Here is a 17,312-nt window from a genome sequence, read left to right as displayed (position 1 = left end):
GCAATGCAGGGCTGATGTGTGTCATGATGCGTTTCCCAGCTTTCACAGGTTTACATTAGTTTTAGCTCAATTGTATTTTATCCTTCTGAGACGTTTAAATATAGTGCCACTTGACATTCTGGAATTAACTCTGCTAAAAAGTGTTTTTGGCAGAATATTTCCCTTGTTTTGACTAAGCGAGCTGGTATGATTAAGAGGCACCTGTTGGTGGGGTACAAGGGATCTTCCTGGCCACATTTTGCTGCCACTCACGCACAAACTCTGTGGCCCTCCCTACCCCAGCAGAAAAAGTCAGATATTTGCCTGGCACTAAGGTGGTAGGTACGCCTTTATTTACTGCCTGCTTAGAAATGCTATGAGACACAGAGGCTGTAGGCCACAGTGTGCAGGACAGAGCAGAGTTGCTTCAGAGGAGAGCAAGATCCAAGCTATTGGCTCTCAGTAGCCACAGGGGTTGCCTGTTATGCCTTGCTGAAACTGACTAGGTGAAAACAGCTATTAAGTCAAGTATCTCAGCTCTCCAAGGCTCAAAGATGGGGCCATCTTTACATTAGACACTAAGATTTGGCTCTTTGGGAGGGTCTAGGAACTAACCTACTAACGTACAAGAGAGTTGTATTTAACTGAATGTGCTCTTACAGGAAGTTTTTCCATTTAACATGCTGAAATGTGGTGTCGTCTGAAAAGTGATTTAAAATGGTGTTGTATTCCAGTTTTGTGTTTAATTTACACGTAAAAAGAAGTTAGGATTTTTTTATTTTTTTTTTATTTTATTTTAAGAAAAATGGCAGCCCTCACCCTGCAATATGAATGTCAATCTAGGTTACTTCTTCCTCATACACTATTTATTCTTCCTGCACAGAGGACAGAATGACTGATGTGTTATTTCGGTCTTTACACCAGTACCAGAAAGATTCTCTAAACTTAGTAAGACTTAAAGCAACAGGTAAATAAACTAGAAGAGTTTAAGACTGACTATGTCAGAAGTCATTTAGCTTTGTTTAAACTAATGTTCCAAATTCAGTTATTGGCCAACTGCAGTAGAGGCTTTTAGATAAATCACTATCTGAATTGTCCACACACACAGATACCTCTAACATTTTTGTTCAACACCAATGATGTGTTTTGTACTTGACAAGAGGATCGTGGTCAAATATTTTCTGTACATTTTGCAGCGTAAACACAGGACATGTTAGGAAGCCATGGAGATGCAACACAGGTATTTGGTTTTATTTTAACCCTGTCAAATTAGCTTCTTGTGAGCACCACAGAAGAGGCTTAAATAGAGATTTAAGTAAGAGAAGGTGTGGTTGCTTGGTGAACACACAGTATTTAGCTTTTGCAAATGAGAAGCAAAGATGGGGGAAAACCTGCAGGTATTAAACTGAAACCACCTCTAGTGCATCCTGGCTGAAACTAAAAATATAACATTAGGTTTCAACAAAAGAATCATTTCTCCTTACCACCTAATTTTTTTTTTTTAAAGGGACACCAGCTTGAAATTATATTTTTTTCTCTAAAGATTTTTGCATACTTCTTACAAGTAGTAAATATGGTTAACTTAAAATCAAAGTTCTCTTTTTCCAGTTTTATAACATGCGTTTGACAGCATTTTGTGTACAGTCAGTTTCACTGTTTTACTGACTGTTTCACTTCCTGCCTTATGCATTAGCAAGAAAGACATAACCCTTAAGCAGGACTGTAGAAGGTGCTCATATGCATGCTCTTTGTACTCTGCAAGGTGATGTTATTTGGTAACCCAAACAGAGCTACTCCTGCTCTTTGTAGTTTCATGCTGGAGAATCACCTCTTGTCTGGACCCCTGCAACTGACTAAAGAGCAGTGGGAGCCTAGATATTCTTATTCACTCCCCAGACACCTACTCAGGACAAGAAACCTGAGAAGGAGACGGGGGGAGACTCCTTCAATTGCTGGACCTTGAAATGGTGCCCCAAAAGCTTTTAGCAGAGGCTGGAAGAAACAACCCACGCAGCCATCTTCAGGACCTAAGGGCAAAGTAGGGATTAGAAAAACCAGGTGAACCTAGGAAGGAATGAATGGAGAAGCCCCACCCATCCCAAAGATCCAAGAATGATCAAGGATAGCTTGCTCTTCTAGAGAGAGGTCATCTCCCACACACAGGTCTGAGTCTTCACTTAGGGGAAGAGAGGTGGAGATATTGAAGGAATAGAAGAGACACACAATTAGCTTTCTTTAGACAGAGTTGGAAAAAGAAGTGGAATCAAAACAGATTCATCGGGGGTTTCCCCATTTCAGTTCACAGGGGCAGGGAGTAGAAAAGTAGCCAAGCTAAGATCCCTTATTCTTGTCTCCCTCCACAGAAAGCAGGAGCCAAGAGCAGCAGGGCCATCCTTTTCCTCCAGCTTCCTCCTTAACATGCATATCCAGTAGAAGGATCTGAGCTCCTGACACCTCTCCTGTGCATGTGACATCCTATTTTTGTGGGTAATTTACATAGCAACTGGGGAGAAAGACAAACCTGGTTTGAAATTTAAAAACAAATTCCAAGAAGGGTTGGGGGGCAAGCCAACTAATTTCACGTTGAGTGTCCCCTTAACTGAAAACTGATTTGCAAGATAAGCCATTTGTACACTCAGATCACACACATGTAGCTCTGGTGAAACATGCAAAAATAATATGTCTCCTTGTGTTCAATTATATTCTAAGTGACAGTCCCAAGCCTCAGACAAATGAGCGACTAAAAAGTAGCAAGCACTAAAAAAACTCACTGTCCATTCCAGAAGAATGTGTGTAAGTGGATACAAAATATTAAACCAAGTAGCAGAGATGGAAGGTTGCAAGAGACTTTACGAGCATGCAGCATAAACTGTTCAGCTATATCCAAAAGCAGCTTTTTATGAAAAAGAGCAAATCAATTTTGTAATTATTCATGAAAGACGTGTGTGGACCTCCAAGCAGACATCTGGAAAACATAAACGGGGTCTTGTCACTCTCGAACCACAAAATAATTTCATCCTTGGCAAAGCGTACAATTATGCCTTCAGTATCTTGATTAAATGCCCTGTGATCTTATAGAAACCCTCTTTAAGTGGATTGTCAATTTTCTGAGTCCTTTCCAAGATTCCCCTATATAGACAGATTCACCATAAAAGCACTTCATCTCTTCTAATCCGTCGACGAAGTCAAGACTCTATCCTGAAATAAGTTCTGTGTATGAATGAGGATGCACAAGTCCAGAGTCAGATCAGCACCTGCGGAACTTTTTAATCACAGCAAAGAACCTGGAGTAAAAAATGGTCTTCTGATGACACGAGAGTGATTGCTCCACCAGACAGATCTGTTTTACTGTCGAGAAATTCACCTGCCTGAATGCCAAATGGGGTACAAGCCCAACAAAATGAAAATACACACACAAAAAAGTGTAATATACCTTTTACAGACACAGAATACAGTAAAATCCAAGCATATGTAATTTCCCCATCCACAACCCTGGGAAGAGAGAATTGTTGTTTTTCCAACATTTTTAAACAGTAACTCTTTCCATGCTTCTCATAACTTGAGAAACTTTCAGAAATTTTCCTTACAGATTAGAGATGAGTTATATCAGAGCAGTCCCATATTTCAAGGCAACTGAATGAAGATAATACATACAGTGCACAACCAATGAAGCTTATTATTAACCAGTGAAGTTATTATGATTTTGTGATGTTAGATGTTGGGAAATAAATCAAATTAATTTCAAAATCTATTCCAGGAAGCTCAAATATTTAAGATACGACTATTTTTAAACTTTATCCTCCAATGTCTATTTTTGTGGAGGAAATTTAAGTATATGCTGCATCACCCTATATTTATAAAGTAATTTGTAACTAAAGAGTTTTCCTTCCCACATTTTTTCTATTAATAGATTAAGTTAGAAAAAGGGGCAACCAAATTAATTTGCTCCAGAAATACCGCAGACTCAATTTTAACATAAGTTAGGCTTACTAGAAACATAAACCTGAAATTTTCACTTAGTTACCACTAAATTAATAAGAGAACGGCCTCTTGTGTTCCTTAATTTGAATACCCTCCAGTAATGTTTAAGAACTACAGAACAAAAGATGTATGTATTCTAACAGCTGTAATTATGATGCTTCACCTATTGTATTTGAAAGAAAAGAACAAGGATGCAAAAGTAATTTTTAATTTGCATTGACACACAAGGCATTTTGTACTCAAATCATGCAAATTATAATTAATGCAATTGTAACAGGGTTGGCACCCACCTCTCGTGAGCGCCCCCTCTGATTGGGTGCGTCTGCAATCTTTAAACCTATCAGCTCTGGTATGGGGCTGTATCCCCAGGACTTCTTCCCTGGAGGCACTATCATCCTATGGCCTTCCCCAGGCTCCGTCCCTACTCAGTCCCCACAACCATCCAGGAACTCCTTCATTGCTCCCCCCATCTCTGCTAGCAAACTCTCTCTTTGGCTTAGTCATATCAGCCAGCCAGGAACACTTCTTGCTCCCCCGGTCCCTGCAAGAAGACTGTCTTTGGCTCAGTCCTACCAGCCAGCCAGGAGCCTCTCGCTCCCCTGGTCCCTGCCAGCAGACTTAGCTGTCCATAGTCCCGCTGCTCTTCCACCCAGGCACGCAGTCCTTTCTTCTCCAGCTCTAAGCAGCAACCAACCACTGCTCTGGTCTGTAGCTCCTTTTTATAGGGCCCTCCTGGCCTGATTGGCCGTAACGGCAGCCCCTCTGATTAGTTGCTTCCTCACAATCACTCTAGGCTGCTTGGAGAACCTCTCCACTGCTCCTTTCCTGAGATGGGTGTGGCAGAACCATCCTGCCTCCAGCAGGGGGCCTTTGGGCCTAGTCCACCTCACTACAGCTATGCATTATATAATGGTTAAATAATTTTTGAAGAAAATGTGTACACTTTATATAAACTTGGAAAATACGAGATTAAAAGTCTCTCTCTTCGAACTGAAATTTTTTAAGTATATTGTCAGTATATACAGTCTCTCGGGACATGTCTGCACACTGCATCAGAGTCAAACTTTCTGGAGCTTTAGTAAGGAGATGTTCTAGGCACCGCATTGTTTATGAATTCCATGTAACAACTATCAGTAGAATTTGAACCTTTATACTTGATTTTCTTGATCCCTAGACGTTCATATCAGAGAATACACATGCAAATAATGTAGGTCTCTGTTCAGTCAGAAGGAAGCTGTCACCCTCTGAAGCAAGACTGCAGAGGTATTTTTTCTCCACATTACAGAATACCAAGTATCCTGTCTTCCAAAGAGTGACAGTGTCCATAACCATGTTTCCCTTGCCTGAATGGGTGTAATATCACACATGTGATAAGATGGCAAACACCATCTCAAAGAAGCATCAACACAGAAGACTGGACAAGAGTCCCACTCAGGCAATTTACAGTACAACAGCAATACCTTCCCTTCAATGTGTGGAAGGAATTGACAAAATCCAACACACCTCGTGTAATCTGGTCTCTGTAATCGTTCAAATGCTTTGAACTGTCAGCCAGTTCAATATATCATCCACCCTTTCTTGGAGATAATCACAAAGACTACAGAAAGGACTAGCAATTTGAAGTAGACCCCCTCAGTGTTTGTCCACCACATTAAGCTCTGCAGGTCATCTTGAGAAACACACCATAGTGTCTAAGTTGTGAAAGGCAGAAAGTCTTTGGTTACAAATGATGCCTCATTCTCAACCTATCATAGAATATCAGGGTTGGAAGGGACCTCAGGAGATCATCTAGTCCAACCCCCGCTCAAAGCAGGACCCATCCCCAATCAAATCATCCCAGCCACGGCTTTGTCAAGCCTGACCTTAAAAACTTCTAGGGAAGGAGATTCCACCACCTCCCTAAGTAACGCATTCCAGTGTTTCACCACCCTCCTAGTGAAAAAGTTTTTCCTAATATCCAACCTAAATCTCCCCCCTGCAACTTGAGACCATTACTCCTTGTTCTGTCATTTGCTACCACTGAGAACAGTCTAGAGCCATCCTCTTTGGAACCCCCTTTCAGGTAGTTGAAAGCAGCTATCAAATCCCCCCTCATTCTTCTCTTCTGAAGACTAAACATCCCCAGTTCCCTCAGCCTCTCCTCCTCGTCATGTGTTCCAGTCCCCTAATCAGTTTTGTTGCCCTCCGCTGGACTCTTTCCAATTTTTCCACACCCTTCTTGTAGCGTGGGGCCCAAAACTGGACACAGTACTCCAGATGAGGCCTCACCAATGTCGAATAGAGGGGAACGATCACGTCCCTCGATCTGCTGGCAATGTCCCTACTTATACAGCCCAAAATGCCATTGGCCTTCTTGGCAACAAGGGCACACTGTTGACTCATATCCAACTTCTTGTCCACTGTAACCCCTAGGTCCTTTTCTGCAGAACTGCTGCTGAGCCATTCAGTCCCTAGTCTGTAGCAGTGCATTGGATTCTTCCGTCCTAAGTGCAGGACTCTGCATTTGTCCTTGTTGAACCTCATCAGATTTCTTTTGGCCCAATCCTCCAATTTGTCTAGGTCCCGCTGTATCCTATCCCTACCCTCCAGCGTATCTACCTCTCCTCCCAGTTTAGTGTCATCTGCAAACTTGCTGAGGGTGCAATCCACACCATCCTCCAGATTATTTATGAAGATATTGAATAAAATGGGATAATCAAATGGGATTATGAGGATTCACTATGTCCAGTAGCCATAAAGAACATCTGAGCTAGGTCTTAAAGGTGTTGTGTTGACTGAACAGTTCTTGAAATCTTTCTGGAGTCAACTTCACGTTTGCTATCATTTAATCTGTAGTTGAATCAATAAACTATCTTCTGATTATGAAAAAGGTAAATTTCTCTTAGTTTATCCTTTGGTCTAAGGATTCAAATAGGGTGTAAGTTTTTGCAAGACAGATTGCACGCTCTGTGATATCTAAATCTTCATCAGCCAATCTTTGAGATAAGAGAATGTGAGTACTTTGTCTTCTGAAATAAAATGTCATCATAGTCAGGCTTTTGGGAGACGAGCCACATGTGAGTATTTTGTGCAGAGAATGATCCGCTGATGAAGAAATGAAGACACTACCACTTGTGAGTTGGGCTGGTGGCTGTTATGGAATGAGATATTTGAGGCAAACAGCCACAGATCAAATTTCATATATACAGAAATACTATGGAGGCTAGGGAAACTTAAGTCCTCAACAAATTTAGGAACAAACTCAAGACAGAAGGAGATAGAGACCTTACATCTTCTCTAACACAAAAACATGAGAGAATTTCCCCATGCTGTGTGTGTGTGTGTGTGTGACAGAGTCAGTGTGTATGTGTGTGTGTGTGACAGACACACATACACACACAAAGTGTGTGCTGTCTGCTGGGAACGTTTCTGAAAGATGCCCTATGCTTTCTCTTTAAGACACTCACTGAAAGCTCTCCTGCTCTGTCCTGAGTCCTTCTGTCTCGTCTCCCCTGCTCTGCGGAGATGGGGCACATGGGGGGATGAGGGGGGAGAGAGACAGACCGCTACAGCTAGGGAAATCTCAGAAACAGTGCACTGTCTCTTTAAGAAAGTCATTCACCCTTCCCCACAGCAGCTCAGAGTCCTGAGTTAGGCTGTGTCCCCTCTGCCCTGCTCTGCGGAGATGGGGTACAGGGGCTGGGAGAGGGGGACACCTTGACACCAGCACCCTCCTCTCCCGCCCCTGCTCTGCACAGGCAGCAGGAGGGAGCAACGTGGGGGGAGGGGCACCTGACCACATGCTGCCATCCTAATCAGCTGGGCAGCACTTAATTCTCTGCTGTGCTGCCACTCAAGCATGCAGCTTACAGGGAACACAGGTGCACACACTGATGACTGGAGGAAGAGGCATGATTAATGGGTGGAATAAGGGAAGACAGACATGTGAATTCAGAATTGTTAATTTTTAAGACATGTAACTCCTGTCTAGCCATTACAGCATCAAATAAAATATATTTTTAGTAGGACTGTCGATTAACCACAGTTAACTCATGCGATTAACTCAAAAAACTTAATCAAGATTAATTGCAGTTTTAAATGCACTGATAAACAATAGAATACCAATTGAAATGTATTAAATATTTTGGATGTTTTTCTACATTTTCAAATATATTCATTTTAATTATAACAGAATACAAAGTGTACAGTACTCACTTTATATTATTCTTGACTACAAATATTTGCACTGTAAAAATGATAAACAAAATAAACAGAATTTTTCAGTTCTCCTCATACAAGTACTGTAGTACAATCTCTGTCATGGAAGTGCAACTTACAAATATAGATTTTTATTTTGTAACACAACTCAAAAAAAAAAACCAATGTAAAACTTTAGAGCCTACAAGTCTACTCAGTCTTACTTCTTCAGCCAATCACTAAGACAAACAAGTTTGTTCACATTTATGGGAGATAATGCTTCTTATTTACAATGTCACCTGAAAGTGAGAACAGGCATTCACATGGCACTTTTGTAGCTGGCATTGCAAGGTATTTATATGCCAGATATACTAAACATTTGTATGCCCCTTCATGCTTCAGCCACTATTCCAGAGGACATGATTCCATGCTGATGACTCTTGCTGAAAAAATAATGCATTAATTAAATTTGTAACTGAACTACTTGGGGGGAGAACTGTATGTCTCCTGCTCTGTTCTACCCACATTCTGCCATATATTTCCTGCTATATTGTTCATTTAAAGAAAAATTTCACTGCAGATCTGATAAAACACAAAAAAGATACCAATGTGAGACTTCTAAAGATACCTGCAGCACTCAACCCAAGGTTTAAGAGTCTGAAGTGCCTTCCAAAATCTGAGAGTGACAAGGTGTGGAGCATGCTTTCAGAAGTCTTAAAAGAGCAACACTTCAGTGCGGAAGCTATAGAACCCAAACCAACATAAAAGAAATTCAACCTTCTGCGGTGGCATCTGACTCAGATGACGAAAATGAACATGCGTCAGGCTGTACTACTTCAGATTATTATCGAGCAGAACCCACTAGCAGCATGGACACGTCCTACAGAATGGTGGCTGAAGCATGAAAGGACATAGGAATCTTTAGCGCATCTGGCATATAAATATATTGCGACACAGGCTACTACAATGCCATGCGAATACCTGTTCTCACTTTCAGGTGACACTGTGAACAAGAAGCAGGCGGCATTATCTCCTGCAAATGTAAACAAACTTGTTTGTCTGAGCGATTGGCTGAACAAGTAGGAGGACTGCGTGGACTTGTAGGCTCTAAAGTTTTATATTGTTTTATTTCTGAATGCAGTTTTTTGTTTATAATTCTACATTTGTAAGTTCAACTTTCATGATAAAGAGATTGCACTACAGTACCTGTATTAGGGAATTAAAACTTACTATTTGTTTTTTACAGTACAAATATTTGTAATAAAAAAATAAATATAAAGTTAGTACTTTGTATTCTTACTATGTTGTAATTGAAATCAATATATTTGAATACGTAGCAAATATACAAAAATATTTAAATAAATGGTATTCTGTTATTGTTTAACAGCACGATTAATCACAATTAATTTTTTAATCACTTGACAGCCCTAATTTTTAGCACAAACTGTTTTTTTGAAGTGTGGCAAAAACAAAATTGGTAAGCATACTGCACAAACAAAAGAACTGTAAATTTAACTAGTTAACATGGAATTTTGTGTTCTTGTTTTTTACTTAACTGTAAACTATTGATTTTAGAGAGGTGAGCTCTTCGGTATTTGAAGAATAAATATGCTTAAGTAAGTCACCTAGTATGCAATATGTTTCACTTCATAGGAATATCATGTATTTCAGTTAGTTATTCAGATTTACAACAACCCAGCCTTCAGTGCTTCAGTTTAATTTGAGAAAGAAACAAGGATCCAAAGCATTAGTAGATTAACTGTGCTCTGATCAATAAAATGTGAGTTTCTGCATTTTTAAATAAAGAACTTGAGAAGTCTTTCTGACAGTCTTAAGACCAAGAAGACTGAGATGACCTGAATTCATCCCGAGACCTTTATTTGCTCCAACATATCAGTATAGGTATTATGGAGATCCAGGCCAATATGGTGTTAAAGTATGGTGTGGAGATTAGTGTGATCTTTACTCCCATCCTTTCAGATTGTTGAATGCAATGCAGTGCCCAAGAAAGCTACTTCAAATAATAATATATCTAGGAGTGCTGTAGAAGTAATATTCAGTAAGGTAAACATCTTCCCTGAAAGATTTGTCCCAGGTTTTTATGGTGGCAAGAGAGCACTCGCCCCCCACAATGATTTGTGAAGTATCTGTATTAATCTGGATCTGTATTATTAATTCTGGCTGATACAGGAATTTCATGGTAACTTCACAGTATCATGGAAAACCTTTGTTTGTATGAGCTAGAGAGGGGGAAAGGATGTTTGTGTTCTTGATGATCTGTATGTTTGTGCTCTTTCTATCTGTTAAGCATAAAAGAACAATGGTGTTGGAATCTGTGCTATGCTTCTGTGTATTATATTCTTTACTTCTGAGGGAGTATGTAAAATTTTGCAGAAATTTTATTTGCCAAGGTAACAATATAATCAAGCCAGTTTCAATTATTTTGGTAATTTATTTCAAAAATACTGTCAGCAAGTATGTCTGTAACAATACAGACAACAAAAAAAGATTCAGGAGATGTTTTTTGGCAAACAGATTCCTTACTAGGCATATTAAAACAGATCTCTGAGTAATAATGCATTTAAACTACAATACAGAAACGTATTTCCCACACCCCTCAGAAGCAGTGCAAAAGCTTGGGGGAGTCGGGTAATGGAGGAGCTGAGGGAGAAGGAAGTAAATGCTGGGAAGGAGACTGGAAGTGAACATGGAGGGTTGTTGGGTGTGGGTGGGAGACGTATGGAAGAGGGGGTTGGGGTGGATGAAGGGGATAGTTAGGGAGCCTCCCCCTGCAGACCCTGCTAACCCCTAGCCTCCCCCAGTCAGGCACTTCTGTCCCATCCCCATGTGTCCCTGCACCCCCACTCAGCCACCGCCCCCCAATCCCCATGTGGCCCTGAACCCACACTCCCATTCAGCCCCTGGCTCAATACTGTCACCCCACTAGCTCCTGGCTGGCTGCCCCTACTCCCACCACTAGCCTTTCTGAACCCCAGTCTATGTGATCCCCAGCAGCCCCGCATACTCTGCACTGTCCATCCCCCACATATCCCATGTGGCTGCACCTGGACTCACGGTCAGGGTGCCCACTCCCTATCTGTGACTGACTGCTCTGGCCCATAAGCTGATTGCCCTCTGTTCTAATGCCACAGCAGCCCCTGGGTGGCTGAAAGGTGTAACTGCAGCACCTCTCCAGCAGAATCCATTTTCTGTGGTGGCGAGGGGGTGAGACACATGAATTCTGCATGTGTGAATTCCCTCCAGGACTAGTTCTTCACAACTATCATGTGTCTCCCGAAAGAGTTTAACTGTAATCCAGAAGATCTCATCTGAGATTCTAGGATAGGGCATGTTTAGATTACTGAGGTATCTTGGGGAAGTCAGCACTGGTCCTTAGGGCCTAAATTAGGTGAGTTGAGGGACTCCGTTTCTGTGAAGGGCTAGCAGACAGAGTCAGTGCTCTAAGAAGCATGCCAGAGAGGCCAAGGGAGGAAACACGGCTGCAATGTTGAAGATTCGGGGAATCTTAAAAACACCTGCTGATCCAGATGCTTCGATTCCTCTCACAGCGGTCTGAGTGGTCACAATGGAGTGCTTGACTAGGATTCACCACACCCAGACTCATTTTTGCTAATTTTTTTTTTAAATTCACTCTGAGACCAGATCTGGAAAATTTCAGTCTGAAAGATGAGTTTGAAATATGTCCAGTAATGAAAATGCTTAGGTTCTTTAGCCTAACTTAAGTGTGGTTCTTTGAGATGCTGCAGTCTTTGTGGATCCCACTACAGATAAACAGGCACCCTATGCATATGAGACTGGAGGGTTTTTGTTTATTTGGATAAACACATGTCCATTATGACTATGCATGTGCTCCGTGCCTCTTCATGTTCCAATACAAGGGTATAAATGATGGGTTGTTTGCAACAATTCAAAGCCAGGCTGGCTGAGACTCCAGAACTCCAGAAAGCAGGGATGGAGGGCAGAATGTGGGATCCGCACCAACATCTTGAAGAAACACAGTTACTTTAGGGTAACTGATCTTTCTTCAAATGTGTGTCAGAATTGGGTCCCACTCTAGTGGACTGGCAAACAGTATTCTCCTTGGCTGGATGGTGGGAGTGTAGAGTTTCAGCTGTATCAGTCAAAAAAATTAATGCAATGCTGTTTTTCCTGACACTGACATCTGACCTAGCTGCCATTATGTCAAGGACATGTTTGACAAATGTCAGTGGGTTGCTCCAAATTGCAGATCTCAGATTGAAATGTTCCTGAAGCAGGTAGAAGATGCTGCCTACACCCTGACAGAGCATTTCTTGATGTTTGGAGGAAGACGTTCACCGGCCAGGTGATAGCAAGTGGAAACGCACCATGTTATTCACTTGGAGATTCGATGTAAAAGCCAAGATGGCTTGGCTTTTAGATGAGCAGGAAAATGGCCACAAAGAAGCAAGGGGACAGCTGGAAAGGCCTAGCCTTAGTAAGGTATTAGAACAAAGCTCTAGGCTTGTCCAAAGTACAGTTTTTGCTCTTCCAGCATAGTGCATGACTTTGAGAAGACTGGGAAAATGATTAATTAAAATGAAAGTCCAAGACAATCTTCAGGCTGAACTTGGGATGTAGTCTCAACACCATCTTATCCCTTAGGTAGGATATGTAAGGCAGTCTTGGCACACACTGACTCTCCGTGCTGAGGTGATGGCAACCAGGAAGACTATCTTGATGACAAAAGGGGTCTAATGAGCACTCCAACAGTGATTCAAAAGGAGTGATTCCACAAGTTTTAGGAGGAGGATGTTGAGATCCCACTTGTGGGTCAGACCCCTAACCAGAAGATAACTATGAAGGAGGTTTTTTGAGGAATTTTCCATACCATCAGATAAGAGAAAAAATACCAGAGCATGATATGCCAATATTGCTGCCAGGTGGACCTTGAGAGAATTAAATACCAGTCCTGCCTGATTCAGGAGCAACATAGTGTCAAGGATCCTTGGTATTGGGACTACTACTGGGTCCATATTGCTTTGGACTCCCCATCTTTTCCATTTCAGGGAGTAAGTCATCCTGATGGAAGGTTTTCTGCTGTGTAGAACTTCCTGAACCTGTAAGGAGCACTCCATCAGTAATGCTCAACCAGCCAACATCCAGGCCTTCAAGTGTGATGACTATGGGGTCTGAGTGCAGTATCTGACCACAGTTCTGAGATCTTATGTCCAGGCAGATTGGGAGGTGTACAGGAGGCTAATTGGACATCTGCAATAGGTCCAAAAGTGTCTCAGCCATGAAGTGGCTATCACGATGACCACAGCCTTGTCCTGTCTGATTTTTGATATCCCAAGGATCAAAAGAACTGGTGGGAAGGCATATAGAAGTCCTTAAGACCACCAAAAAAAAGACAAAAAATCGAACAGAAAAAACTGGTGGTGACCCCAGATTCATGCTCCCGTGAAGCAGATATTTGTGCATTTTGTGTCGTGCTTTGGAGTGAACATGTCTGTTACCATGCCTCCATGGGTCACAACTGAGAATACCAAATTCAGTACAAACTGCTAAGAAATAGGGCAGACACACCCCAAAACTAGTCATTATTCTCCCATAAGATATATCAAACAAGCTACAAAAAAAAAAATTGGTTTCACCACAATTGCTAACAAGAAGTCAGGTAAGCAGTTTCCTTAGGTATTCCAGTCCTTGTATCACCACCAAAAACACTAGACTTACAGATGGGTGGTTCTTTAAAACCAAATTCATCAAACAAAAAGGTTCTTCTGATCCCAAAGGACCAGCCACACACCCAGGTCAATATATAACTCAGATCTTGCCCAATAATCACGCTGTTGCCAGTCCTTTAGTATCTAAAATCTAAAGGTTTATTTATAAAAAGAAAGAAAGGAGAGAGTTAAAATTGGTTAAAGAAATCAAATACATACAACAATTGCAAAGTTCTTGGTTCAGACTTGTAGTAGTGACGGAATAAACTGCTGGCTTGTTAAGTCTCTGGTTGCTTCTAGGTCTTCAGTCCCTTTGTTAGAATGCTTCCTATGGTATAAGTTCATTGTCCAGATATTTGAGCAGGAAAGAGGCAACTTGGAGATGTTTCCAGGGCCTTTTATAGCTTCTGCCACACAAAGGGAAATCAATTGTTTCAAACAAAGCCCTCAGCACAGCTAGTGGAAAATTACAGGGAACAAGATGGTGTTTGGAGTCACATGGGTAAGTCACATGTCCATGCATGATTTTGCTTAGTCATAACAGAGGCCATTACCTATATTTCAGATGGAACTTTCACAGGAAAGTCCATTCAGTGTAGATGGGCATCTTCCATTGTAAGTGTTCTTTTGATGGGCTACTTAACTTGAATAGTCCCTCGAAGATGTGCAGGCTAAATACCTTGTGGGCATTACCACTAGCAGCTTACCGGAAAGAAGGTTGTGTAAAAATCCTCCTAATGGGCCAGAGAGGATTCTGGGTGTAAGTGAAACTCAGGAGTTGGTGGTGGCTCAGCAGAGCAATGCTTCTGTGGAACAAGATAAAGGTGAATTGTTGCTTAAAGAAGCTCCTAAGAGAAGAAAGCTCATGGCAGTTTTTGCAAGCAATTTGCTGTAACTGAAGGGTGTGAAAGTGAATTGAGGTAGATAAAGATGATTTTCTGTCCGTAGAAGGCAACAGTTTATTTTATGAGAGATTTGTTTCAGTTCCTAACAGCCAGAATTTTTCTGTTGAAAATGGATCCACTGATTCAGCTTTAGAAAGACCCAGTATGGATAGCTTTAAAAAGGTTTTAGATGGAATGAAAATTGTTAGGGAATTTGAACAGCCCTATAAGCTTGACCAGCTTGTAGGGGAGACAATGTTATTGGAACATAAATGCATTCTCTGAGTGAACAGTCTGTGTCTCAGGTTCAGAGGGAAGGCTGGGTAGCTGAATCTGCCACGAGCATGGCAGAGTTCAAGGTTCTGCTCACCGATGGACGCGGCCACCTTTTGGGGCACCTGGCAGCCATGGTGGCCAAGCAGGTCCTGCTGGGGCACAAGGTGGTGGTGGTGGTGGTGGAGATGCGAGGGCATCAACATCTCTGGGAACTTCTACTGCAACAAACTGAAGTACCTGGCCTTTCTCCACAAACGCATAAACACCAACCCGTCCTGCGGGCCCTACCACTTCCGCGCCCTCAGCCACATCTTCTGGCACACGGTCCGAGGGATGCTGCCCCACAAGACCAAGCAAGGCCAGGTCGCCCGGGAGAGACTGAAGGTCTCTGATGGGATTCCACCCCCATACGACAAGACGAAATGGATGGTGGTACCCGCTGCTCTGAAAGTCGTACACCTGAAGCTGACGCGCAAGTTCGCCTTCCTGGGGCGCCTGGCCCATGACGTTGGCTGGAAGTACCAAGCCATCACCTCGACCCTCGAGGAGAAACACAAGGAGAAAGCCAAGCTGCATTACAACAAGAAGAAGCAGCTGATGAAACTGCAGAAGCAGGCGGAGAACGTGGAAGGCAAGATCGCCAGATACACTGACGTGCTGAAGCAATACGGCATCTTTGTCTGAGCCTTGAACCTCAATAAAACCAGCCCCTCCACTTCAAAAAAGGACAGTTGTGCAATTAATCTCTCGAGAACACAGGGGATGGCAGGCATACTTCCATCTCTAGACACTTTGGATATGTCTTGTAATCTTAGTGCACTTGACATCTGATTCCATATGGAAGCAGAGGTTGGTAATGGAAGGACAAAAAAAACCTTGAGTCTAACATGCTAGTAAAAATGAATGGTATCTCTTTAAGACAGAGTCCAGCCTTGGAATTGGAAATGGTTAAGAATCTGAAAACTGGTAAACAAGCTAGTGTCTGTGTTGATGCAAATTACCTGAGAGGGGAGAGAAAGACTTGCCCGTAGCTGTCAGCAAGGAGGACGCACCTAACTAGCCAATGGATTCTGTTAAGCAAGTGAGCTCAGAATTTGATCCTACAGAACAGGAACGAAGAGAAAAATTTTACCCTGCAAATGGAAGCCACAGGTTAACCCTAAAATGCCAAAACCTCAATGGTATTGAGCCAAAGGCATGACAAAAAATGATTGTAAAGGTACACTTGTAATTGATTTTATGTTAATATTAATGCTAATGTTAACTCTTGTGACTAGTTTGTTGCTGATACCAAAAACTGTAAAAATGTACAAGATGCATGATCTTTTGGAAAAACCCTTGAACATGTTGGGAGTGATACATAAGAACTCATTATGTGCTAAAAGCCTTTATGGTTATACTATTTCATTACATGACAACACACTTCATGTTAAAAGGCCTTGTGATACTAATGTTTTTCAGTTAGTGCCTGTAACTAGCCTTGTAGTACACAGAAGAAAAGACATTACACATCTAACGTGCTGTGTGGAAGGGGAAATTGAGGCACATCGCCTCATGGCATTAGTGGCTGAATGCTCAGAGACTTACACTCTAGAACAGGGGTTCTCAACCTTTTTCTTTCCAAGCCCTCTGCCCCCATGCTATAAAAACTCCATGGCCCACCTGTGCCACAACAACTGGTTTTCTGCATATAAAAGCCAGAGCCAGCATTAAGGAGTAGCAAGCAGGGCAATTGTCTGAGGCCCCATGCCACAGGGGCCCCCGCAAAGCTTACCGCAGGGGCTTACCCTGGCGGGCTGCAAGCCAAAGGTTGCCGATCCCTGGTCTAGACGTAAGAAATATCACAGCCTGAGAACGTGTTATATTTTCAATCCACAACACACGGTGGATGAGATCTCTGACAAGTTTTCTGCCAAAACAAAAAACAACCAAAACACACAACAAAAAAAAGGAGTGGGTTGATGAGTTTACTGTAAAGTTATTCAACATTAATAGCAAATAAAGAAGCAGAGAAAGATTAAATGATATAATAGATATGAAAGTATGAAAAACTTAGGATATCACTAAACTATAGCAAAAATAAAGGTGGAATTACAATGTGGTGGAGGGCTTATAGAAAAATACTGACACACAACAGACTTTGTGCACACGAAAAGCAAAAGAAGCCTTCAAAAAACTAAACAGCAAATGCACTGTTATCAGAAAAGAAGAAGCAATGTATTAGTTAAATATACACTGTTTACCACAGACCCAGACAGAATACCAATCTTACCCTGTGGATTCCTTTCAATACCATGATCCTGACCCT

The 17,312-nt window shown here is 41.9% G+C and overlaps 2 protein-coding genes across 11 annotated transcripts in view; one reads left to right on the top strand and one right to left on the bottom strand.

Annotated features, from left to right (window-relative positions):
• Positions 1–17,312, bottom strand: part of PDE7A (phosphodiesterase 7A) — a 138,947-nt gene that overhangs the window by 98,107 nt on the left and 23,528 nt on the right. The window contains exon 4 of one of the 10 annotated variants that reach the window (XM_037892520.1): positions 16,792–16,913. The exons of the other annotated variants lie outside the window; for them this stretch is intronic. The gene's annotated coding sequence lies outside the window, so the exon portion shown is untranslated. The remainder of the gene's footprint in view (positions 1–16,791; positions 16,914–17,312) is intronic. 10 annotated transcript variants of the gene reach the window in all.
• Positions 15,062–15,729, top strand: RPL13A (ribosomal protein L13a). Its single transcript, XM_037892525.2, is given in 2 exon segments — positions 15,062–15,186; positions 15,188–15,729. Coding segments are annotated over 2 exon segments (615 nt in total). The 5' UTR covers positions 15,062–15,072; the 3' UTR covers positions 15,689–15,729.

Source organism: Chelonia mydas, chromosome 2, assembly GCF_015237465.2.
Source record: "Chelonia mydas isolate rCheMyd1 chromosome 2, rCheMyd1.pri.v2, whole genome shotgun sequence".
Classification (NCBI taxonomy): domain Eukaryota; kingdom Metazoa; phylum Chordata; order Testudines; family Cheloniidae; genus Chelonia; species Chelonia mydas.
This window is presented reverse-complemented; position numbering and strand designations above follow the sequence as displayed.